General features: G+C 43.1%; 1 protein-coding gene across 2 annotated transcripts in view; it reads left to right on the forward strand.

The window, feature by feature from the left end:
* The window catches only part of GNAS (GNAS complex locus), a 140138-nt gene that overhangs the window by 39483 nt on the left and 75640 nt on the right, over positions 1-25015 (forward strand). Inside the window, exons 1-2 of one of the 2 annotated variants that reach the window (XM_032704624.1) lie at positions 10448-11558; positions 15190-15262. In XM_032704624.1, coding sequence (XP_032560515.1) covers positions 11420-11558; positions 15190-15262 — 212 coding nt within the window. In that variant the 5' untranslated portion in view covers positions 10448-11419. Of the gene's footprint in view, positions 1-10447; positions 11559-15189; positions 15263-25015 lie in introns of those variants that run through there. The other variant, XM_032704623.1, reaches the window with a different exon arrangement.

The raw sequence follows: 25015 nt of genomic DNA on the forward strand, positions 1-25015 counted from the left end.
AACTTCAAAGAAGTTCATTTTAGAGTAGAATTCGAGTAATGCAGGTAAGGTAGTTAAAAATTCCCTCACTGAAATGTAGTTTGAAAAGTAAACTTTCATGGCACCTATACAAGTATTTCTATAGATCCTTATCTGTAAGAACAGCAACATATTTCTTTTTTTAATTAAAGATCATTATAATTGCTAATGTGTGATTGTTTGGGGGCATGTGTGAGTCAAACTGTGGTTTTGAGAACACAATTTTTGAGAACACCTTAACCTTCACTGAATCCTTCGCCCTGTGCTGTAACATCTGTGCTAAATTAAAATCCAGGCCCATGTTGGAGATGCCCTATGTCCTTGCCAAGGAGAGGAGCACCTCCAAGAGGACAAATTAGAAAGCTGGGAATAATTCAGAATAACTGAGGAAAAGAATTCTGTAAGACAGTGACCATTTTGCAGAGAAACTGAGTAGCAGTTCTGGAAAGGAACAAAAATAAGAACCTCTGAAGCCAAAGTAAAGGGACAGAAGAGGGGTTCCAATTATTTAGGAAAGAGGCCCTGCCTCACAAGGAAGCAAAACTTTCTAAAGAGGGATGAGGTAGACTCATTGCTGCTAGAAAAAGCATAATCAGGCTAAGAGGTGAATTCATTCCTGTTTGGTTTTTTGCTTGCATTTTTTCCTGGCTTACATGTTTTTGTTAGCTTTTTTATTGTTGGGGGTTTTTTTTGAGGGGGAGTTGGGGTGTTCTTGAAGACGTGGGTCTCTGTGTTAAAGAGGTTCCTTTGCTAAGCCTATACTGCTTTTTGATTAGTCCTGTAAGGATACTATTGGGAAACCAGAGTTTCTCACAGCCAACCTACCCTACAGAAATGTACCGAAAGAACCGTCTCCAGAAAATTGTTCCCTAAGTGTTGATGTGTCCAGATAGTGGCTTTATACCATGGAGTGCTCTTCAGCTTGGGTCTTCCAAGGTAGTCAGTAGTGATTCATTCATGAAGTGTATCTGTCTAGACTTGAGAACTTGATGCAATAAATTCTTACTCAGATATTAAGAGACTATAACAATTATTTAATTGTTACTGGAGCAGGAGGTCTCAAGCCATGTTTGGTTATTACTGTCATGTCTTGTCCCACCTTCTCTGCTTGCAGACTGGTTTGGAGTGTTTGGGTCCAGCCAGTGAATCCATGTCCTTCTGCCACCTCTCACGTGGGTTGTTTTCTCCTGTTTATAGGTTTCACATTGATGCTTCTATAAAGACACCTCCTCGAGGATACTCTTTGGGGCAGTGAGATCCTGCAGTCCATTTTCTTGGTTAGTGTAAGCACTGCTTCAGCATTTCATGTTCTTAATTTCGTAAGATAATCTCAGTTTCAACTCTCCGGTAACAGGAAATCCTTTATTCATCCTTAGGCAAGGAATTTCTTAGCCTTTTTAACTTTACTCTTAGATGCTACTAAGCATATACAGGTCACTGAAAAAGAGCATTCTTTCAAGTTGTTACTGCACAGTTTGATCTCGTAGCTTGTGTGTCTTAGATTTGGTCACTGTCCCTACACTCATCAGCTCTTCATGCCTTCCCTCTGATTAGGCTGATACAGCCCACACTGGCCATGGAGAATCTGAAGTCCATTCTCTCTACCCTCCTTTCTTCCCTCTAAACCAGCTTTTAGGGTAGACAAGAATTAATTCTTCTTATTTCTAGGTTGAAAGTGTGGAGATGGTCTGTGCTGGTCATGGTGGTTCTGTTTCTGCTTTGGGCCATTGTTGTTCAGCTGGGTACAGAGTGTCTCCAACAACAGGAGTGCTTTGATCCACCATGGAGGGTATGATACCGAATAAATGTAAACAAACCTTACAGCCAAGACGATGTATGCAAAATAAAACAGGGTTAGCATTTTGATGGAGAACTATTTTTGGTGTGTCACAATTGCCTCGGTCCCTTTTGCCTGCCAGATTTGTGAATTTATAAACTCCTTCACTAGTTTCCTCACTCCAGGGAAGGAAAACCAGGAAACTGAAACTCCATTTTTCTTTCAAAAGAATATTAATGGCAAATGTTATGAGGTACTTGCTCAGCTTTGTAATAATATACATGTCCATTCATGAGATGGTCCAGGCAGAAGAGAGGATTAGGAATAAAGAATTTAAAACTATGTTTGAAAAGGCAGCGCAGGAACTTCAGCCCCCAAAATATCCTCTGAAAGTTTGGCTTTATTTCACGCTGTCGGCCAGGATTCTCCTTACAGCACCACGATATTCATAATAAAGAAATAAATTAAATCCACCCCTTCCTGTCTGCCTCACAACACACGGCACTGTGCATGCTCAGCACATGTGTAGTTTTGATAAAGAGACATTATCGAGCCTGAAATCATTTTAAATAAAACAAATAATGTGGCTGCCCAGCACTTCCTCTGGAAGTAGTTCCTTGGATAAATCTTCCTTAACTCTCACATGTATGGAGTTAGTATATATATCCCTCAGTAACAGCGATTCATAGAAGGAATTTTTCAGGCTGACTGTAGGGCTGTGTATTTTATATATAGGGTGTGAAGTGCAGCCACACAGGAGGGCCCTGCCTTCAGCCCCGGGCTGCTGGAGACGGGGGATCTGGCATCTTCCAGATACCCCACAGGACAGGCAGGAGGGGACAGGGATCCCTGTGCTGTCCCCCCAGGGCTGTGGCTGAGGTTACCAGTCGCTCTCCTTGTTTATGAGTGGCTGAGGAGCTGCAGAGGTGGTGGCTCAAAGCCATTGAATCCCCTGGCCCTTGCAGCATCCCTGGATTCTTGGATGTTCCGAGGGCTTCGCTGACATGGCTGTGATCCCACTGAGCAGAAGGGAGGGGGTACAGTCGTTCACACTGTGATACAGTCGTTCACACTGAGATTTTGGGGACTCTGGGGGGACACCCTGGAAGCAGGTCCAGTCTCCAGGGCTGGTTCAGGTCTGGGTGGAGGGCACTCGGAGCAGCAGGGGCTGCGCCGCCCTCGCTCTGTGTTTACACAGCGCGTTCGAAGCTGTAAAAGGCCGATTGCTTCAGGAGCGGACGGGTCAGAGTTAGACAAGGGAGCAGTGGAAAAACAAATTCGTTGTTGTAACACCACAGAGCATAAAGCAAACCGGGAGGTGACCTGCGAAAGAACACGGCACAGGGTTTCTGTCCTGTTGGGTGCTTCGTGGTGGACAAAGAAAGGCTGAGAAGTGTGCAGGCATTTTTTTTTTTTTCTATTTCCAAAATAAAAAGTATCTTTGTCTGGTACTTTGAATGTAGCAAGCATGTTGGTTCTAGCTTTCCCTGGTTTTGCTGGAAGGCCTGTGGGAGAAGGACTTGACAGAATACTAGCAGTTTTCTCAGAGTTTTCATTTAAGAAAAACCGGTGTTAAGATTTTGAATAGAGACTAATTTTTTCATCGAATGCTGCTGAAAATGTCTGAGTTAAAGAGGTGTTAAGAAAAGGAAGACAGACTATTAAAAAAAAGGCTTCTTCCTTTTTGAATAATTATTTTATGATGATATATGCAGCAGAAGGGCTTAAAGGTCAGCAGTGAGATCAGGGCCCCTTGGTTCTCAGTGCAGACATGTCGGAAGCAAACAGCAAACCTGTATGAGAGAGGCAGATAAAGGATAGTTGGACAAAGAGGCACAGAAAGGGTAAGTGGCTCGTCCAAGGTCACACACAGATCGGTGGCTGTGCTGGATTGAACCATCGGTGGTAGATCTGGTCTCCTGGATCCTGTTCCCCTGTTTGATCCCCACGCTCATCTCGTCTCCGTTGGCAGTTTGTGGGTGTTCAGACAGGGCTGAGCATCTCCCAGCTGGGTCAGCAGAGGGGATAATCCTTCACCTCTGCTGGTTTTAATGTGGCAGAAGCGAAATCCGGTGTTGGATCACAGGTTCTGACCCAGCCTAGGGCTGGAGCTGGGTCCAGACCCTGACCCCTGCCTGCTTCCCAGAGCCCTGGCCATGGATGTCTTTCCTGGCTTTGTCTGAGATAGAGCAACAAGGGAAACCTTTCATTGTGCACCTAAAGACTTGGAGACAATCAACTGGTTTATATACGTTTCGAAAATCTAAGAGGCATGAAAAAAAAACTCACCAGAAAGACTTATTTCACTGTAAAAGGGTCTAAATTCTGCAGCTGCCCTGGGGCGTGTGGGGCACTCTAAATTAGCATCAAGGCACTTATGAAGCAGTGGTGCTGTTAGTTTGCCAGACAGACTGATTCTTCCAGGAAAAACAGGGTAGAAAAGACCCCTATTCTATAACTGTGTCAGCATGTAATCTTAGGATCTAGGCTTAACATTTTTTCATCTAAAGAAAAAGCTGGGAGAAAATACCCTTTTTCAAAGTGAACACTTTCGGGCCTTTTGCAGTGCAGAGACAGAGGAGCAAAATCAGAGTCTTATTTTTCCTTGCAGATCGTCTCTAATAACAGCTCCTGGCATTGAGAGTATTGTGGTTTGCTAGCACTAAAATGTAAAGTTATTTTGAGCACGAAAGCCTGAACGTCATTCTATTTAAAAAAATGTAAAAGAAGGAGAGGAATGTTTACAGCACATTAAAACCTGTGTGGCAACTTAGCAAGAACTATTTTAACAATCCTCTTATTCCCTTTCCTGTTATGAACCATAAAATGAGAATGCAGTGTCAGTAATAAATAATATTGGCATGGAGGGATGGCTCACCGTGCTCCTGGAGTCAGGCTGGGTCAGGCTGAGCCTAAGCTAGGCTCAGTCCTAGGTCCCACAGTGGGAACTGTGGCTGATGCTGGGCTGCCCTGTGTGCTGGGGAGGTGAAGCCAGGAGCCTCCTCTCCTCTGCTGACCCCCGAGGCCGGAGAAAGGCTTGGGAGTTTTGTGCTTCTTTGCAGGAACTAACTCTAACCAGTATTTAGAAAACACAGCCTCTGCTACTCCTGCCTCCCTGGGCTTTGTGACCCAGATGGAACAGGGATTAAAGCAGAATAATGCTTTATAAAAAAGTTTGCAGTCAGGGGTAGATCGGCAGCGAATGTTGACAAATACGGAAACTAAATCTGAGAAAAGACTTGTTCCAACTTTTTTTTTAGTCGGCATTCCATATGTGTTATGTGGAGAGTTAGGATGTGCTGCTACTTCTGTTACATAAGAGTTTTTTGTTTTGGGGTTTTTTTTTATATAAAGTGCAGTGCAGAATGCATGAGGAGTGAGAAGGAATATGAAGAAGAAAAACTGCAAGAAAATAAGAAAAGCTACTAGGTGAAAAGCTCCTACTCAGTGTGTTACTTCCATAATTCCATGGGTTCCTTAAAATCTCTTGTAATGTTTCTGAGGAAAAGACTCGAAGTGAAAGGAGGGAGGCGAGGTTTTTTTTTTCCTTTGGTTTAAAGGAAAGTCTTGGTTAATTCTATTAGTAGACTTTGGGCTTGTTTTTATTTAAAAACAAAACAAAAATCCCTCTCAAGTTTAGAATTTCTGTACGGAAAAATTCCTCTTCTTTGCCAGAGAGGGAAGTATCTCCTTTTCATTCTGTTTGTTTTGGAGTATCTGTAGTTAAGTGTTTTGTGTTTGTTCTTTATTGAATACATTGGTGGTGCATTGATTCCTCCCTGACAAAGCTGTTTCATTGCACTCGGATGGGCTCATTCCTTCCCGTAGGACAGACAAACTTGTCCTTTCACGTGATGATCCTGCTTTGCCCTCCCAGGGTTTGATTGGTAATGGCTGCATTTCCTACCTTGTTTACCTTTGAATGCTTTTTAAAGTGATTTTTGTTCTGGCCCCCAAAAAGGAAACAGATGAAAAAACCCCACAGCGAATTCTTGCTCCAATTCCTATCTGTTTGCTTTGGTTTTCCTTTTTAGATTATTGTTTGGCTTTAATGTGTTTGTTTCTCCTTTAAACGGGTTTGAGATTACTCAAGGGTTCCTTGTTCAGCAGGTCAAAGGGTAATTTGGAGACTTTGAAACCGTCTCCCTTTTTATCACCAAGTTTTGTTCTTCCAAGAGTCCAAAGGATTTTCAGGATGATAGCTCCTGGAGGATGGCTCCATCTAAGGAAAATGTGAGCAGCAGACCTGAGTCACTGCAAGAGGCTTTTTTAGATGAAAAAAACCCCAATGATCTAAGTCTAAATCAGAACCTTAATTAATCCTTATCTATAACTAACTAAAAGACTAAGTTTAGTGGGTATTAAATACACTGAGATTGATAGGTTTGATATTCAGCTCCCATACCAGGATGAAAACGCTCAGTTCTGTATTTCTAAAGTTAAAAAAATTTGCTAACTTCAAACCAGAGAGGTATCCGTACACAAAAATATACAGTGTGTGCTATTAAAAATTGCCCTTTAACTGAAAGAGTCAATCTGTCCTGGAGTTAATCCCTGCTTTTAAAAGAGAGAAGTCACTTCCAACTGCTCAGCCATGGTACTGTGAATTTGTAGGACAGCATAATGCAGCATGGGGTAATGTAGGCTCCTTAACAAAAATTCACAGCTACTTCTTGTTTCTGCATAAGATTTTAATCCTCAAAGGTGCTATGCACAGGGGGAACTTCTTCTGCACCTTTCTAATATGAATTTATTCACTGTTTATATTTTCCCGGTACTTTAAATCTCTTGAGTAAAGCAGGAAGAAAAGAAAAAGTTCACCCCTAAAATCTTAATTTCTTACTAAATATACCTAAATATAATAAATTTCAGTTGAACCACAGAGTGGAGAAGAATGCATACATCTTTATTATTTTTTTAAAGAAAGCAGGGTGTATATATTCAGCTGTGGGGGAGTTATAGGGTTGCAGCTTCTCAGTGAATAAAGATTAGACTGTCTTCCCCTTGCAAGTTCACCTTGACATGATGAGCAGCTCTGACCCAAACTCCCGGGAGTAGAACAGTCTCACAGGTGTGAGGACTAGGGAGAGGAGATAACTGAGATGTGTAGCTGCATTTTCAGGTTTGTGGTGAAGTGACCCAGAGTTTATTGTTCACTGGTCTACTCCTTGACAGCTTTAAATCAGAGAGTATTTTTCTGTTGCTTTTCTTTTCACACACGCAAGCCTCCAGCTCTCTTTTTGTTCATCCTGATAATCATAGAGAGGAATGTTACAAAGTTTACAGTCTAGGTTTTCAAGTGGAAAGAGTCTAAAGGAAATCAGAGATAAAGGTGTTGCTGTAAGAACCGTTTGCTTCATGTGTCCTCCAGGTTAATTGAGCTCGGTGTCCTTGCTGAAAACAGGCTATTTCCTACAAACAGGAACAAAGGAAACTGTACAATTAGATCACCGCTGTCGCTTTTACTTTTTGAGCCACAGGTTTTGTCCTCTCTGCCATGTCTTCTCAGCTGTGGTAGGAGCTGGAATACAGGCTATTCCCGTGGCAAGGAAGTCTGACACCTCCTCGGAAGCTGCAGTGCCATTTCAGTCCAGTTGCTAAGGGATGCTCGAGTGAGATGTCGTCTGAGTCTTCTCCTCCAAGTGAGCACATTGGTTTGGTCACAACTCCACCCCCACAATCTACAGCCAAAAGTTTACGAGGTCATGCTCACTGTGGACAGCGAGAGCCCATTAGGAGCTGCACAACTGTCCTACTGAAAACTAATTAACCATTTCTTCTTTTCTGGAGGCGTCCAAAGCGCTCAGTGCCTTCAGCTCACTAACAAATGTGAATTGTTTGCAGTAAGGGTGTTTGTCACCTGGAGGGTTTGGAGGAAAGCTGTGGGGGTAAGATGGGCATCTGATCTGTGTATAAAGCAGTGTCCTTTAATACCTTATTTTCAAGTCTTAGTTAGTTAGACTTTTATCACAGGGGCACTATGCCCATACATACAGTTATTTTATCTTTGAATTATTTGTTCCTAAGACTGTAGGTTCTTCAGAAGTAAGTTTTAATTTTATGGTGAATTAAGGTCAGATTTTTCCTAGACTTACCCTTCTGATATAAGGAGTCTTGTGAAACTGAAGTTCTTGGAAACTGAAGTTCATTTTTACAAGATGGAAGCTAATGGAACTAGTTTCAATAAGAAACACAATTTACTCTAAAGACACATTAGCAGCATTATGTTATTTAAACAAATAAAAAAGAGTGAGAACAGCTAATGTGTTGGTATGCTCACTCTCCAAACGATGTGCTCCTAATCAGGACAGCACTGAAAAAACTCCTGGCAGTTCAGTGGGTTTGTGAAGTACGGGCGGTGCCTTAAGTCTTTTGTCCTGTCATATTTCAGAAAGACAAAAAAGTCTGTAATTGCTGATAGGTTTCACAATTTGGGAATTCTCTTTTTGTTTTCTGCAGCTTTTGACACTTTCACACTTTAATAACACTTGTAGTACAAGGAGCTAATTCTTAATTCTGTTGTAAGTAACTGGGAGCTTTGTGAATTAGCTGAGTGTGTTTTTCCTTTTCAGCTACCTCATGCTTTGTTCAGCCCAGGGACAGAGGACAGGGTATGTGCAGCAGGAGGGCAGCAATTCCTGTTGGAGTTTAACCTTGCAGAGCCTGTCCGGGTTGGGTTTGGGAAGGGGTGGGTATGCACTGCTGGACAACAGCATTTACACAGCCATGACTCCCTTGTCCATGGATGCTTGGGCATATTTACTACTCCGTTTCCCTACTCTAAAGTCACTAACCCAGATTTTAGCCTTTTGTATATCTCCTGCAATGATTTTTGTCTTGTTTGTGTGTATTCATGTTTGGGCTCCATTCTCCCCAGCTGGGACCCAGAGGGAGGCAAAGCCTGGAGGTTGGGGCAGATATTCCCTGCTGTGTGAGGTGGCAGATACTGGCATTTCTGCATTCTGTTCATACCTGAAACCATAAAAAAAACTATGAGGTTTTATAATTTTCAGTCTGAATTCTGCTTTATTGACTCCTTTATGCCTTGTAAACTCCACAGTTAAAATATATTTGATTATTGCGTATTACAGGGAAACTATACAAATAAATAAAAGACCTATAAAAGATACAAGGAATTATTATGATCTTTGCTTCAGATGAGTCTGGGCATTGCTGAGCCAAGTCTCTCTACGACTTTCTGAAACTGCCTCAGCCTAAATCAACACCTGGACACATTGGTAAGAGTCTCTCCAGTAACTCCAGAACTTTCAAACTCTGTGTATCCCAAAGTTCTGGCATTTAAAAATAGACTGAAAGTGCCAATAACTCCTCAAAGACCACGATGTGGTTGTGATGTTCCTTGCTTCTTGAGGTCCACCCCTCTTTCATCAAGGGCAGCTCCACAAGTGTATTTGATGACATTAACTGTGACCTCCTAGTTGTTTGCTCTATTCACATAATTATTTTACTGTAGATATTTCTAAATATAGTAACTGGGTGATGTAAGAAGGTGTGTTCGTGGGAACAGTGTTGTAGATAATTGAATTTTGCAAAAAGGTTAAATAATATTTGTATAGTTAAGGACATTTCACTAATCTCAGAGGGAGGGTTACAGAGAAAAAAATACCTGTGTATTTTAGGGAACTGACTTATAGGAAGAGCAAAGTGCCAACCTTTGTTTTCCAGGTGTAGCTGATAAGTTGTGTAATTTTTGTAACAAGGTTTCCAAAACATATTTTAGAAAAGAAAATGGAAATAGACAGCTGGTAAAACCATACAGAGGAGCAAGTGTGTGCATCCAGTTGTACTCCACCACTGCACACAGCATCCCCTGGTACCATGAGGCCCCTGTCCCAACTGGGATGGACAGAGATGGACAGGGACAGGCAGGGATGGATAAAGCTGGGAGAGGCAGGAATGGACACAGCTGGGCTGGGCTGGGCTGGGCTGGGCTGGATGGGCAGGGATGGATAGGGCTGGGACAGACAGGGATGGGATGGACTGGGCAGGGATGGACAGGGACAGGCAGGGATGGACAAGCCTGGGACAGGCAGAGATGGATAAGGCTAGGACAGGCAGGAATGGACATGGATGGGATGGATGGGGCTGGGACAGGGATGGGATGGACAGGGACAGGCAGGGATGGACAAGGCTGGGACGGGTGGGGATGGACGGGGATGCACAGGGACAGGCAGGGATGGGCAGCCCCTCACCAGGCTCCGCAGGGGCTCCACAAACCCGGCGGATCGCGGGGTGCGAGGGAGCTGCCCCGCGCCCGGGAAGCGCGTTTATCCATAAACCCACCACAAACCAAACCGTTCAGTCCCACAACTCCTACATTAATTATTTTCAAGTGTACCACACAGCGCCGCGGGGGCACGACTCCCTTAACACTTTATTCACAACTCGACTAACTCCAAGCCCAACTCCCGGCGTTTTCGGGGCTGTTTGATCCCGAAGTGCTCGCTGGCCGCGGGGGGCGGCGGGTCCCGCCGGGGGTTGCGGGGCGGCGGCGGGGCCGGTTCGAAGAGGGCGCCGGCGGCGGCGCGGGGTGACGCGGGCATCATGTGAGCGGCCCCGCTCGCTCCCGGCGTGCAGTGTGGGCCCGCTCGCCCCACCCCGCGCTCCGCCGCCGCGGAGCCGCTCAATAGGGGAAGGGGGGAAAAAAAAAAAAAAAAAAAAAAGGAGCAAAAAAAAAAAAAAAAAAAAAAAAAAAAGACAGAAATGCGGGAGAGAGCAGGAAAAATAAGACGAGGAAAAATCCGCCCGTAAGGGACAGGTTCTGCTCGGGGCGCACAGACCAAACGGGCTTTTTTTTTTTTTCCTTTTTTTTTTTTTTCCTTTTTTTTTTTTTGTCGCCGAGAGGATTCAGCCGCCTGGAAACCGCATGTGAAAAAGAGCAGCAGCAAGGAAGAGAGGAAAAAAAAAAAAGGAGGAGAAAAAAAAAAGGGGGGGGGTTTGGATTGGACCCCCCCGCCCCGGTGCGGGAGGAAGGACCCGCGGCCGGAGGGCGAGGAGCTGCGGCGGCCGGCGAGGGAAGGGACCGGGGCTGCGTGACCCCCACGGCGCGGGGGGAGAGGCGAGGAAGAGACGTTTCCCGATCCTCCCCGCCGAGGATTTGGGGAGGTTTCCGCGCCTGGAGCCCGTGCCTTTGGATCTAAAGAGGATTATTATTTTTTTGGGGGTGGCACTGAAGCTGGATTTGTTCCTGTGCGTGCGGCGCGGGGGGGGGCATTTGTGCTGCCTCTAGAGGAGCCGGCGGCCCGGCCGGGGCGCGGAGATCCCCGCGGATCGCTCCGCACCCCCCGGGAAAGGTGCGCCGAGGGGATCGGCGGGGGGCGGGGGAGGAGAGGCAGCTGCAGCTGCCGGGGAGGAGGCCCGGCGGAGCGGCAGCAAAGTCATCGCTATCGGCCCCCCCTCGGCTGGCTCCGGGCTCGGCGCTCTCCATGTCTCTGGCTCTGGGCAGCGGCCGCCACAGCAGCGAGTAGGGGGGGAGGAGGAGGAGGAGGAGGAGGAGGAAGAAGAAGGGAGCCCGGGAGTGCCTCCCTCCCTCCCTCCCTCCCCCCGGCAGCCCCGGCCGCCTCCCGTCCCCTCGCCCCGCGTCCCTGCCTTCCCCTCCCCAAGATGGGCTGTTTAGGGAACAGCAAGACGGAGGATCAGCGCAACGAGGAGAAGGCGCAGCGGGAGGCCAACAAGAAGATCGAGAAGCAGCTGCAGAAGGACAAGCAGGTCTATAGGGCCACGCACCGGCTCCTCCTGCTGGGTAAGGGGCCGCGGGCAGCGGGGCCGGGGGCCGTGCCCTCCCCGCCGGGGCGCCGGCCCCAGTCCGGGCACGGGGAGGCCGGGGCAGAGGTGGGGCCCACCCGGGGCCGCGGGGATCCGCTACAGCGCCCGGGGCGGCGGGGCCGGGGGAGCGGCGGGGAGGGCTCGGACACCACCCGGGGCGCCGCGGGAGGGGCCGGGGCAGGTACGGGAGCGGCGGCCCCGGCGGGGCGGGCAGCGGGGCCTCGGGCGGGCGCGGGCAGGGGGCCGGGGATGCCGCGGCGAGGGGCCCGCGGGGAGCCCGGGAGATAAACAGGGCAGGGCAGTGACAGCGGCCGCGGGCGAGCGGAGCGCGGCAGGGCCGGACACCGCTCCCCTTTTCGCCGCGGCTCGGGGTGCCGAGGGACGTGCGGCCAGGCCGGGGAGAGGAGGAGGAAGAGGAAGGGAGGAAGTCGGGGAATCGTTTGGGGGAAACGGAGGGAGGATGTCTGTCCCGGAGGGAAGCGCGGCCGCGCTGGGGCCGGGCAGCGGCGCAGGGCCGGGCGGGCACAGCCCCGGCCCCGCAGGGCTCGTCCCCCCGCGCTGTCGCACCAGGAATTGAGGTACCGCGCTTGGAGCGCCGGCACAGCCCGGCTCCAGGTGCGATTCCAGCCGCTCCTCTGCGTTACCTGCCCGTGGTTTTTTTTTTCCACGAGATATATTTAGAAACGCAGGTTGTGGCTTCCCAAGGAAAGGAAAGATCCAAAAATCGCTATAAGGGGGAGCAAGGAAATGTTTTGTCGGGCTCGTTATTTCAGCGTATTTTGGAGTAGTGTTTTAAGCTCGGATGCAGTTACGAGCCGTGGGTTGTTTTGGTCACGCCGAGGGACCGCCTGTGCACGTTCTGCAGGGCTGTAGCGTGGAGCACAGGGTAGGCCTCGCCGAGCTGACTCAGTTCTGGGGTGAAAAAACCTTCGTTGAAGGGGAAAAAAAAAAGATTATTTTTTCTTTTGAGGGCTGTGAATTTGGAAGTGTACTTTCACCAGTAACATCTTTTAAATAGTCATTTGAAGAAAGAGACTTAACATAAATGGAGAGAGACTGGGGCTACAGCAGCACCTGCAGCACTGAGGAGCCTGCCAGGGCTCCAGCAGAAGTCTTTTAACAGGATAATTTGGACTTCAGCTCTCGGGGAATGTCTTGGACTTCCAGATTTCAGGCTGAACGTTACGTAGATATGTAGAAATCATTTGTCATCAGATGGGTTGCTTTCGTATAGAGACAAAATTTCAGCAAACAGAAATATGATGGGCTTGCCTGGATTTTCTTCCTGTTTTTTTTTTTTTTTGTTTGTAGGGATTTTTTTGTTTGGATTTTTTTTTATTTATTTATTTTCGGGTTTGGGGGCTGAAAAATAATTTAGATACTTCTAAATAAAAATTTGTGTGTATTTAGTGATGGCAGTAAGGTCATCTGTGTGCGTATGTTTTAAAGTGGTAGTTTAACTGTTACAGTTTCTGTCATGAATTGTGGATAGTCTGTAACACAGACTCACTAGTAAAAAAATAAATACAACAGTTCCCGTCTCTATTATTATGTTATGTTTCCTTTATAAGACACATGAAATAGAAAGCCAAGCGCTTTGAAAGTATTCTTAATCTTTTCAAATCATATTCAAGTAGCAACAAAGAAGAGCTGCTGAATATTCTAGCGGGTTTATGCTGCTCCTTGTAGGCCCCACCGCCGTACACGTGCTTGTCCCGCTGCCACGAGCAGTCTCACTGAAATTAATGGAACTCTCCTTGGTGGTGAAGTTAAATGTGTGTGTAATTGTTGGTAAGAATATGGCCTTAACGAGCAGCCAAACATAGAAATAGACTTATGTAGATGTAATACTTCGTTTTGGTTCCCTGGTGTTGTATCTGATCCAGAGAACCCAGGTGTGTCAATACCAAACCGTATGTGTTTATAGCAAATGCAACAACTATCCAGCCCTGTTCTTGGCCTAAGTGAAGTAAAGATTTTGGCTCCCAGTGCTTATAAATATGTGATTTAGAGTTACAGCTGAAATTTAGTTGTTAATTATTTTTTAAATGGAAATATGACTATAGGAAATACTGCTGTTCCTGGATAATACTTAGTTGTGAAGAGAACCCAGTCTCTCTATCTTAACCCAAGATACTAATTCTTGATCAGTTTTGCCACCTGTGTTTATTGCCTGGTGCAGTCTGTCTGAAGAGGCAGAAGGTGTATGTTACAGAATAGTAGTTTAGGGGAGAAGTGGCACTTGCATAAAGAGTTGTAGATAAAAACTCTCTAAATGCTTAGAAAACATCAGTGAGCAAGGAGAGGAAAAAGGAGTAAGGCTCTGGTATTAAAGTGGCAAAACATGCAAGCAGGTTTTATGGAGAGCAGAGCAGGACTGTTGGGAATTCACGGGGAAGAAGGAAAGGGAGGGAGAAAGCAGAGAGGGAAACGTGTTTGTCAGAAAATGAACTTTGAAATATAACTGCTAAAATATGGGTTTGAACATGAGGCTCAAAATGGAGGCTTGTGCTGTCAGTGTGTGCTAGCAGAGGCCTGACATCCTATAAATACAAACTGTACCTCCCTGCCCGTTCTGCCACAGATGTACGGTTCCTGTTGTTGAGACACGGGCTAATGAGAGGAGTAAAAGAGTAGCCAGGAGATGCTAAGGGGAAATCTTTCTAAATTTTGCCAGGTTGTGCTACTACTCTTGCAAAAAACGTGTTTGCTTTATATAGAAGGCTGCCGATCTGGCAGCGTGGAGCAGCTCAGTTAAATGCTGCTGTTGGAGTTGTTCAGCGTGCCTGGAAAAACGGGTACTATAGGCAGATGGGCTGCCCTGTGCACTGGCATCCGAGCAGCTCAGCAGAAATAGCATCCATCCACTTGTGGAAACTGGAGTAAAGTGGAGTGGGGGTTTCTGTGCTGCAGGTACATGGGGGAGGCAGGGGAGAGCTGCAGGGGGGGGCTCTTTGGAGCAGGCAGCCACAGAAGGTGGTCTTTGCGTCTCGTTGTGCTATAGGGTTGATTTTGGAACGTGTAGAGAGGGTGGGAGGTTGCTTACAAGACACAAGTAGGAGAAGGAGGTTTTTGTAGCATTGTGGGTGGAGGCTTAAAGGGATGCCTTCCTTTTTCAGATGTGAGTATCCACGTATTTTACTTCTTGTGATTTAAGTTATGGTCTTCGACTGGGTGATGATAAACCACAGCCAAACTTAAAATACTTTAAGGATCTAACAAAATACTTTGGTTTAATAGGGAGTTCAGTCAGTCTTTCCCTCTGTCGGATAGTAGTGACAAGGCAACCGGGTTGTGACGTACCCTGTTTTCTTCTCTATAAAATGTTGAAGTTGTCCTTTTTCTTTCCAAAAACTGCAGTCTGCTTTTAACATTGACACTGGAAAAATGGACAGTGAAATGATCCAAGATTCAGATCTGACACATGACTTGAGCTGGGCATTTATTTTTAGCTACAACTGAAGTTTCCAGTGGCAATTATTTCTTTCACTTTTCACTCTTGCACTGAGAAAACCAACTTTCTCGATTTTACCCTGAAGAAAAAAATTTTAGTGTGTCCCTTGATCACTCATGCTTCCTTCTGAAATTGATTTACTTTCATTTTCTAGGTGCTGGTGAATCCGGTAAAAGCACAATAGTCAAACAGATGAGGATCTTGCACGTGAATGGATTTAATGCTGAGTAAGTGCATTTGCTTTTTCACTTCACAACGTACCTTCTGCCTGTGCACTGCACAGAGTCAGTGCTGCTGCTTTATAACTTGGTGTGTTTTCTTCTTGCTACTGTTTCACTGTCTCTAGAATTTGGATGTGCATTTTTAAATTAGATTAATAGGCATTCAGTTGAAGAAGTCAAGCACCAATCATTAGCGAGATCCAGCAGTATAAAATTACTTATATCAAAGGCGTAGCTTAAGTTTTGTGTGTTTGTTAACTGCAGTTTCTTTCACAACATGGCTGACACTGATTTACCTCAGCTATAGCACATTGATTCATATTGCTGAAAACATGTCTTGTGCCGGTGTACAAAATAAGTGCAATTTTCTTTATTTAGAATGAGCGAGGCTTTAGTTTCGGTCTCCTCACAAAATGAAACCGTACTATGAATTTTGGGGATTCTGTTGTATTTCCTTGTCCAGATGTTTATGTTAAATTATGTTTCTAAAAGCTTTTATTTTTTGCACTTAGTATCTGTTCAGTTATTTGATAGTTGTGAGGAGAAGAATGGCATTAAGATAGGAAAAATGGATTATCAGTTTTTTTCATCTGAGAAGGATTTGTGTTTGCTAACTTTTTGTCTAACCTTGCTAGACAGTAAGAAGAGATTCTTCTGCGTATTACTTTATGCCTGCAAGCATCTGTGTGTGTATCCCCAAACCTGCTAAATTAATTCTAATTGAATGAAAGTGTTGAAATTTCAAAGCTTATTCTCTGTGTTTAATTTTAATTTTTTAAATTTTTTTTATAGATTATATTTCTAGCTTTGTCTTGCTTGTTGTCAAGCATAGCAGTTTTGTATTGTCATCCTCCAACTTTTAGTGGTATCATCTATTTTGTTAATCCTGCCTTTTTGGGAAGATAGTCTTCCAGTAAGAATTGAGTAAGAATGTCTGAGCTAAAAGTTTAGCCGAGGAGCCTGGACAGTACTTCTTCCTAATCACCAAATGCTGGTTCAGGATAAGGTACATGATCTTTTGAATGAAAGTTCAGACTGATTCATAATATATTACATTCTGTGCTACATGTTTTAAGCTCCTCTTTATAGGGAATATTTTCTTTTTCCCAAATAACTTTTCCATAAGTGCCTAGTCCTGCATCCTGTTACTGCTGAGTTATCTCCGTCATTTTGGCTGCTCTTGTTATTAAAGACCTCTTGAAAGACCTGTGTGACTTAAAAGATTTGCATGAGTTGACTTGGATGTAACAGCTCTCAACATTGGGTATTAAGTAAAAAGTAAATGAAAGTGCAAGTGGAGGATCCCTGGTGCGTTTGAAAAACCAACACAGTTCTGAGTTCTCGAAGCACACGGATGCTCTTCAAGAGATAATGATGCTGGGTAATGAATGGTGTGTTACGTGGGTAGATAACCTTCTGAACCCTGCAAGCTGCAAGCCCAAATTTTTGTGAATCTGGAAGCCCAGAGACTCCTCAGACAAAGCCTGAAGAGCTGGAGAGGGGCTGGGACATGCTGGGATTCGCAGCACTGGTGCGTTCCTCAAGTGTCTCGCCGTGCGTGGTGGGTTTGGGCAGAGCTGAGTGTGCAGCTGGAATCCAGGGCAACATGGCAAATTTGGCCTCAGGAGGCTCTGCTGGCTTCTGCCTTCTCATAGCAAGGGATTTGGATTACGGAGCAGCCCTGTGCCAGCACAGCCCTGCTGCCAATCACAGAGCGGATCCGGGTGCGGGAGCCACGCAGGAATTGCAGGGAAGGTCCCTGCAGCTCAGGAATCATGGATTGTCCACCCACCCAAGGCATTTGGTCTTGCAAAGTGACTCACTCTTGCAAGTGAGTCCTTTGTGCTTGTCCTTTTGTGGGTCCTACGTATTGGAATGCCGAGGTGCATAAAAAATCAAATAAAGAAGTGGTGTATTTAAAATGTACAAGAATTAAGTTATGATACATCATTTTAGGTTTCTATTGCCAAAAGCAATCAGTAGATCATAACATACACTTTACAGGGGGGAAAAGGCTCTTTTCCAGTGTTCTAAGATGTACAAGAAATAAGTTATAATGCATCATTTTAGGTTTCTATTGCCAAAAACAATCAGAAGATCATAGCATACACTTTACAGGGGAGAGAAGGCTGTTTTCCAGTCTTTTGAAATTCTTGCAAGTTACACACATGTCCTTAAGTAACTTGTATTTTCTTCCAAGTAACTGACTGCTCCCTATGTTGGTCTGCTTTCCCTGTTACCTGTTTTACTGGATTCATTCCCTTTTTATCCTGCTTACCTTGTGGAAAAATGATGTGGGATTCAGTTAATGAGAGAGATAGCGTGGAGTTTTTTTGGAAGGGTAGGAAAAGTAAAGCATTATTTCTCTTGATGTCCTGATCAGTCTTTCTGGAGCATAAATATGTTTGCGTACAACACCACAGCTGATGCCATGAATAACAGCAGAGTGCTGGTGAAAACTGTGCTGTGCTGGAGATAAGGAGACTTTTTTTAATGTTGATGTAATGGACATAACTGTAGTTTTGAATTATTCCTGTTGGAGAAGCTTATTGGTGTGCTGGGAGAAATCCAGTTTTAAAGTCCTGTCTAAAACTTGTTTGCCTTTGGTTTGGTTGTCCGTTGGGAAAAATGTCTAGTGTGCTACTAACAGAGGAATCAGAAGTTTTTTTTATTTAGTGTTACTCAAAAGAAGTGTTACTTCTTTCAGGTGACTAGGCAGGATACCCAGTGCTAAAAATGCTGGCCTACTTCAGTGGGTGTGAGGGGATTTTACTTATTTTGGTTTTAGGATTCTGCCCCTAAATAGTTGAAGGGACAGTTGTTGTGTGCATTTAGGTGAATTGTTGTAGCTTTAACGAGGTGAAATCTATGTAGTCTACATAACTAGAAGAATTTCCTCTGGGACTCCAGTCCTCAATCCCTTTAGCTAATTAATTATTTGAGGAACTGTATGGAATCAAGTGTTCCAGGTAATTAATGTGCTGAATAGTTAAAGCTAAATTGAATGTGAAGGTGGTTAAAGTTCTAGGCAAGTTAACTACAGTAAAGACTGTTCAATTTTTTTCTGTGTTCCTTTCATGATCTGTAGTTGAGTTAGAGACAGAAATGTATTTCTTTTTTTTCTGTCCCTGTTATGAAGGTAGTGTGTGGGAAGCAGAGTAAGAATATTGGAGGGGCAAGGCTCGCTCTGCAGCACGGGCTCCTCTGGATGGAGTGTTTTGGAAGGGCTTAGCCCCCTTCCAGCTCCTGCAGAGTGGCTTCAGGTGGCCGTGCTATCCTCCGACCTCTTCCTACAGCAATTCCAGAAACAATGGGAGCGTGGCTTCCCCACTATATTCTTCCAGTGTTCCTCATCTTTGACGTGGAAGAGCTGCCTTTTAAGCATAATGACGACGCCGTATCAACCAAATTTTCTACTCTTTGCACGACAGCCAACAACAGAGGCCCTTCTCATGTAGAAAGGGTTTAAATTTGGCTTTTAATAGCAGGAAGCCTGTGACTTCCCTTCCTTTCCTTTCCTCCCTCCTCTACACTTCAGCTGTCTTTTCATGAGGCTGTTCCAGAGGATTAGGTCTCTGCAATTGCATACAGTGTTTTGTGAGTGTCCATGGATAAAGTGGAGCTAAACCCCTCTCTTTTTGGCTGTTCAGATGGCAATCTTTATGAACAGGAAAGGACTGAAAACGGGAAAGGGAGGACAGGAATAGTAAGGAATATAGTTGGAAGAATTAAATGCGTTGCTCAGGCTGAAGAGGAAAAAACACAGAAAAGAGTTGGTATCTCGAGGAAGGGCTTCTCTGCTTCTACGATGGCCTTTCACTTACTTTCAATTTTTTTAAGTCATCTTTCCCCTCAGTGATTACTGTGGCTTTGGCTGACAGACTCTAAGGAGAGGGTCATTGTCATGCACGACTTTAGAAAGCGGGAATTGGCACGGCCGATAGACAATTCTGAAGTGTCATGGGAAAAACTGGGACAAGCAGAAGTACTTAAATAGAAATAAATGGTTGAAATGTGACTTACGAAATCCACTACAAAGATTGACAAATATGGGGAATGTGCCTTTGTGATTAGTAAGTTTGGATAATATTTAGAATTCAGGAAGTCTCGAGGTTATAGGGAATTTCAGGTAATGCTTCTCAGCCTCAATTTCCTAAACAACACTGTATAATGTTGACACTTTCTTAAACAAGTATGTTGAAATGTTGAATAGGAGTTTGTATATTTATCAAATCTGAAGGCATGATTGATGAAGGCAGAAGCAGAGATGAATAGCTTTATTTTCAGGACTTAGATGATAAGTGTATTTGCATTTCTCTTGTGCTTTTAAAAATTACTTTCTCTTGGTGGGAAAGTTATAAAGCCAAGTCACTCTCTTACAGGCTTCGAACATTTTCTCTTTTCTCACCTAGATTTAGTAGTTTGTGAGGAAGGAAAAGTAGTCATTGATGGTTTCTAATCTTTTCCTCGTACATATTGAACTGCCATCGTTATTTCACACAAACCAGTAAACGATATTATTTGGACACTTGGGCAGTGTTAGTCTCTCTCGTGACTGAAAAGACTTCGGGCTTGGTAACTTTACTCTTCTGTTGTCTAATATAGGTTTTTGTCTCTCTTTGGTCTTTCTATGCATGTGATTTTATGGAAGGGAAGTTAATGTTACGAGTGAGGAAAAAGTATAATATTTATAACTAAGTCTTCTAAAATAATGAATTCCCTCCTAATGGGTCACATTAGTTCATGTACACAAGCGTTATGGCTCCATTTTTACAGTTTCTTTACATTTGTGGACCAATCCCCTATTTCTAGAATGGTCCCATCAGTTCCTTGCCAAGAAACAAACAGACCTTATTGTGTTTTACTTGACTGGCAACAAAAGTAATTTTTTCCTGGTGTTTGACTAACATTGAAAATTGGAGTGGGGGGGAGGTTTGAGGGGTGTGATTTCCCTCCCCTCACTTCTTTCTTTCTTTGCATCACAGTGTCTGATAGAGGTTTCTGCACATTTGAGGCAGAGAGCATTTTTTGTTCTCAGCTCCTGTTCCGGGGCACAGATGAGGTGTCACTGTGCTGGAAAATTTGTGTGTACATGTCTGTTCAGGACTATGAAAACTTCCATTCCATCTGAACAACTGGTTGCAGGTTTTGATCAAAATTTGTGCCATAGAGCATAAAGTGTGGGTGAAGAGGGGAGCAGGATTTGTATTTCAGTCAATTTTAGGTCTTGTCTTAAGAACTGACACAGTTGTGTAATTGAGTTTTGTCAAAAGACAAAAATATGCCAACAGCAAATAAATACTATGAATAAGAACTGACTGCTCCATACAGCTTGTAAAAGTTTATGCAAAATGTTTATGCATGTTAAATAAAACTTCCATCAACCTGGAAAAAATAGGAGGTAATATCTGGTGATGTTAAACCACTTAAGCAAGAAAGAAATCCCTTAATTGTTAGGATGTTTAATGTGGTGTTTATGTGCTTGAAATTATCTTTTTTTGGGAAATACTTTTATTTCTACAAAGGGGAAGATTCTGTTCCGTGAAAGAGTAAATCTGAATTCAGTGAAGCAGCATTAATGTTTTGTTGACATTAAAAAAATAAAGGAAAGAAACTTTCAAGTTTTAGGGTTTTTTTCAAGTTCATTGTGGGGTCTTACCCTAAGAGATAAGACATTGTCCATTAGGATCATGTGCAAATGGTTTGTGTTTAGATCTCCTACTCAGGTGTGATTCTTTTTTTTTTTTAATATTTTAAGGTGAGTTTTCAGAAAATTCTGATGTTTATAATGCCTACACTGGGCCTTATTTGGCAAAGACTGTTAGCATACCGTGGTGTTGAATATTCTAATAGTCCGTAGAGCAACTCCTTTACCTTGCTCAGAGGCTCTCTGAAGTCAGGCCATTGAAATATTTCCACATGTAAGTGAAGTGAATTTTTTTTCAGGGTGAAAAATGGTGTTATTTAGGTTCCTGAAAGTATTACAGAAAAACAATGTATGAAGGAATCTTAAAGTTTAAAAAGCTGGTTGGTTTTATTTGGTTTTAGATGCTCGTGGTAGGCTCAGACAGACCATCAGTGGAGGGATGACAGCACAGGATTGAAAGAAAGCTTTGACTTCCACTTTTACATTATGCTTTATTTTCAAATGCCTGTTTTGTGTGTTTGCTTTTGCAAGAAGCTGTTACTTAGGTAAAAGAAGGGAAGGGGGGATTGAACATAAAAATTTCTTAATTTTGATAATTTCATGTTGCTCGTAGCAAAACATGCATTTACTGGTTGGGAAATGTTGAATTCTCCTAGAAAAGCAGTATTTAAACTTCCAGTTTTATGTTGTTACTTGTTGAGAGCTCTCTGTCCTCTGAATTACTGCTCCTGGCCTTGCAACTTGACATTTGTGTTTCAGCTAAATATTTCAGTTTTCTGATTTAGGGGAGAAAAAAAAAAAAGCCACCAACAAAAAACCCAGTAGTAAACTCATCCCTTCAGCTAAATTTGCATATGTTGCAGACATGACTTGGCATGTAAAGGGACTGGCCAAAAATATGGCAGTAGTTTTATTTGTTTTGAGGTTTAAATTTCACAAAAGCTTTTTAAGTATGCAGCTATCAACCTCGTAGGAAGCTTTATAGTTACAGTTGTAGAGAGCTTGGAGAGCAATAACTATGAATAGCAGAATAAGCATGAGTGATGTAATCTGAGAAGCAAAGGAGAGAGACAGAAGAGAGCTTAAGACTTAACTCTGTGGAAAACATTGTGAATGGGTCTGGGAGGATTTTGACTTTTGATGGTAGATGTGGGATTTTACCCATTAGTTTCGGTAAAATCAAACAAATGAAAATGAATGCCGTTTTCCAAAATTTCCACATTTCCTCTTACTTTCCCAAACCAGAAAATAAACTGTTTAGTGGGTAGCTGAGCTGATGGAGTCTGGTTTCTGTGACTTGTTCTGTCTCACAAGATCTTTTCTGCAAGTCCCTCCCAGTCCCCTGCAGCATCTGCAGCTCCTCTGTGGGACCTGCAGCCTTCCAGGACCTCCTGTTTCCTCCAGTCCTTGTTCCAGTCTATGGCCCTGATGTTCCCTGCAACACTGACTCCTGAATATTCCTACATTGTCCTGCCCTTTATCTTCCTTTTTCTGCTTTTCCTGCTACACCAAAGTCAGCTGGTGTAGATCTACATGAACTCTTCCTGCTTTTCCTCCCTGGAGCACTAATTTTGGTCTCTCTTCTACTCAGTCTCTGATTTTCATTTCTGGAAATTAATTTCTGCAACAAAAAAACCCAACCCTCCTTCAATTTTGGTTGGACAACAGTATCTGAGACAGAGTGAGACACAGAAAAGAGCTAAAAAAAGTCTTGCTCTTCCTCAATTCACTCCTAATATTTTTTAAAATATTTTTTTCTCAGCTCCCATTTCTTTCGAGTTGATGGAAGTTATATATAACTTGCATAAACATTTTCCAGAAACTTTTACCCTGCCCATTCATGAGTTAAAGTGGAAGTGGTGTGTTTTTCTCCATTTTCTTATCTTAAGCAAACATCTACTAGTATAAGCCAATGTATCATATTCTATTTAACTTATTTACTAAATAACAAAATGTATTAAATACTACAAAAAAACTTTAGATACTTAAAAATATATAGCTCTCTATGGAGAATATTAAATATATATCTATATTCTACACTTCAGTGTCCTTTCTGAAAAAAATACAGTGTGTTTTTTCAGGTCTTCACCAAGTCTTCTCAATAATTAAATGTACAGAGTGGTTATCTTTTCTCTAGCCAGCGTTACAGAATCAGCACTATGTGAAGAATTTTCCTCTGTAGTAACTTCCTGTATTTCTTATTTCCCATATATTTTGGAGGGGCAAACAGGGCAGTCCTCTTGATTTTTCCCAGTTAAAAATGTTTTTACTAATTTATCCAGATAGACTTTTGAATTACTTTATACGTGAACAGGATGCTGCTTATCATCTTAAGCTCATGGAAGTTACCTTTTTGGTGTTTGTATATTAGGGTTTGTATATTAGGGTTGTATATTAGGGTTGCCCAGGTCCCATCTCTGATGAAGGGCTGAGGTGCAGAAATCGTTCGGCTTGATCCTGGTCATTCAAAGCTCTCGAGTTGAAATGAAGGAAATTCCACTGATGGGTTTTTTTTTTTTAATGTAACTTGAATCCTGATGTCAAAAATAATATGCCCTGCATTTTACTTGGACAGTTGAACCTTGAGTTACTAGTAAATGCAAGTATTTATGATACAGTGCAAACGAGCTGCATTTTTAATAGTTATTTCTACAACTGTACTCCAATGTAAACATGCAGTTAATTAAAATTACTTGTTTACTGCTGAGCTTGCTTACTCAGAAGCAGCAATACATCGAGGTGTGTTTTTGACAGCTAAGAGGCAAAATTACCCACTTTTTGAGAAATGTAGTGGTGGAATATCTTAATGAGATGTTTTGTTTTAAGGTGTTCGCTGTTACAAGAGTGCAGAAAAGCCTGTGACCTTCTCTCTGAGCTACCTGTTGCCGACTGTATTCTCCACAGGGCCATTTAATAAGTCATTGTCTTCGCTTCTCTTTTTATTTAAGGCACCAGAAAAATAATTATCCCTCCCAGCTGCACCCTCGTGGCCTCCCGGGAGTGGTGGGTGAGCTAATGGAGCAGGCAGAGGTGTGCAGGATTTCCTTCTGAGGTTTGGTGTAGTCCCAGGAGACCTTACATTTAGCCTTGAACAGCACCTTCCCAGCTTTCTGGGGAATTTACCTCTACCTCCTTAATCACTGTGATTTCAGTACTCTCTTCTTGTCCCTAGGTCTGTGTGCATACTTAGGTTTTTGTTTCCTTCAAGTTAAGACATTTTTATTCTGTTTTGACAGTACAGTTATCTGTGTAATATAATATTAATGCTCATATTAATTAAAAAGTGTTGCAAGGCAATGGGTGCCTGAAGTAAATTTCTTCCTTAAGTCTGTAATAACAAAGGATGCCTTGCTCGTATCTCGCTTGATTTTTTTATTTTTATTTTTTTAAATGCAGATAAAAATATGTAGTGGGACACTTAGCATGGTAACTTCAGAAAACTATGTGTAATGCCTGCTTTAACTCAAAATAAATATTCTACCTGAATTTGGTTTAATGTGGCATTACTGTGGAAAAATTAAACTAGTTGGTTTCATGAATTTTAATTTAATTGCGTAACAGTGATTGGCATAGCTTCACGTATTTTGTGTTGCTGGTTAAGACCATTTGAGAAAAATATGAAAACTTACAGCTGTAATAACTTTTTACAGACCAAAAGATAGTAATCATAAGAACATTTGCTGAAAAGATCTTATTGGATATCATTAGTTCTTTTGGATTTCTGAAATGAGACTGTAATGACAGCACTGCATTATTCATTAAAAAAACCCTATAAGTACAATGCAAAGCTGAGGAAAATTATTTTTTTCTTTAAATGAGAGAGAAAACTGGAAGGAGAAAGGCTCAGTTAAGTACTCGGGATTCTCAGGAAAGCTGGAAACACTCAGACCTGATCTACTCCACAAACCCCAAGTCAATGTGCAGCTCAGGCAGAGCTGCTTTTGGTTCTCCTGTGCTGCACTTTCTACACTTTCAGGTATTTAACAAAACAGTTGCAGAGCTCAGGGTCAGTAAAAAATTTAAGTTTTCTAGTACTTTGTTTCAATGTATTTTGCAGCAAGCACGTTACACAACTTTCTGGGTGATTTGCTTTATGGGGTTGTTGAGGGTTT

This window comes from Chiroxiphia lanceolata, chromosome 17, assembly GCF_009829145.1.
Source record: "Chiroxiphia lanceolata isolate bChiLan1 chromosome 17, bChiLan1.pri, whole genome shotgun sequence".
NCBI lineage: Eukaryota > Metazoa > Chordata > Aves > Passeriformes > Pipridae > Chiroxiphia > Chiroxiphia lanceolata.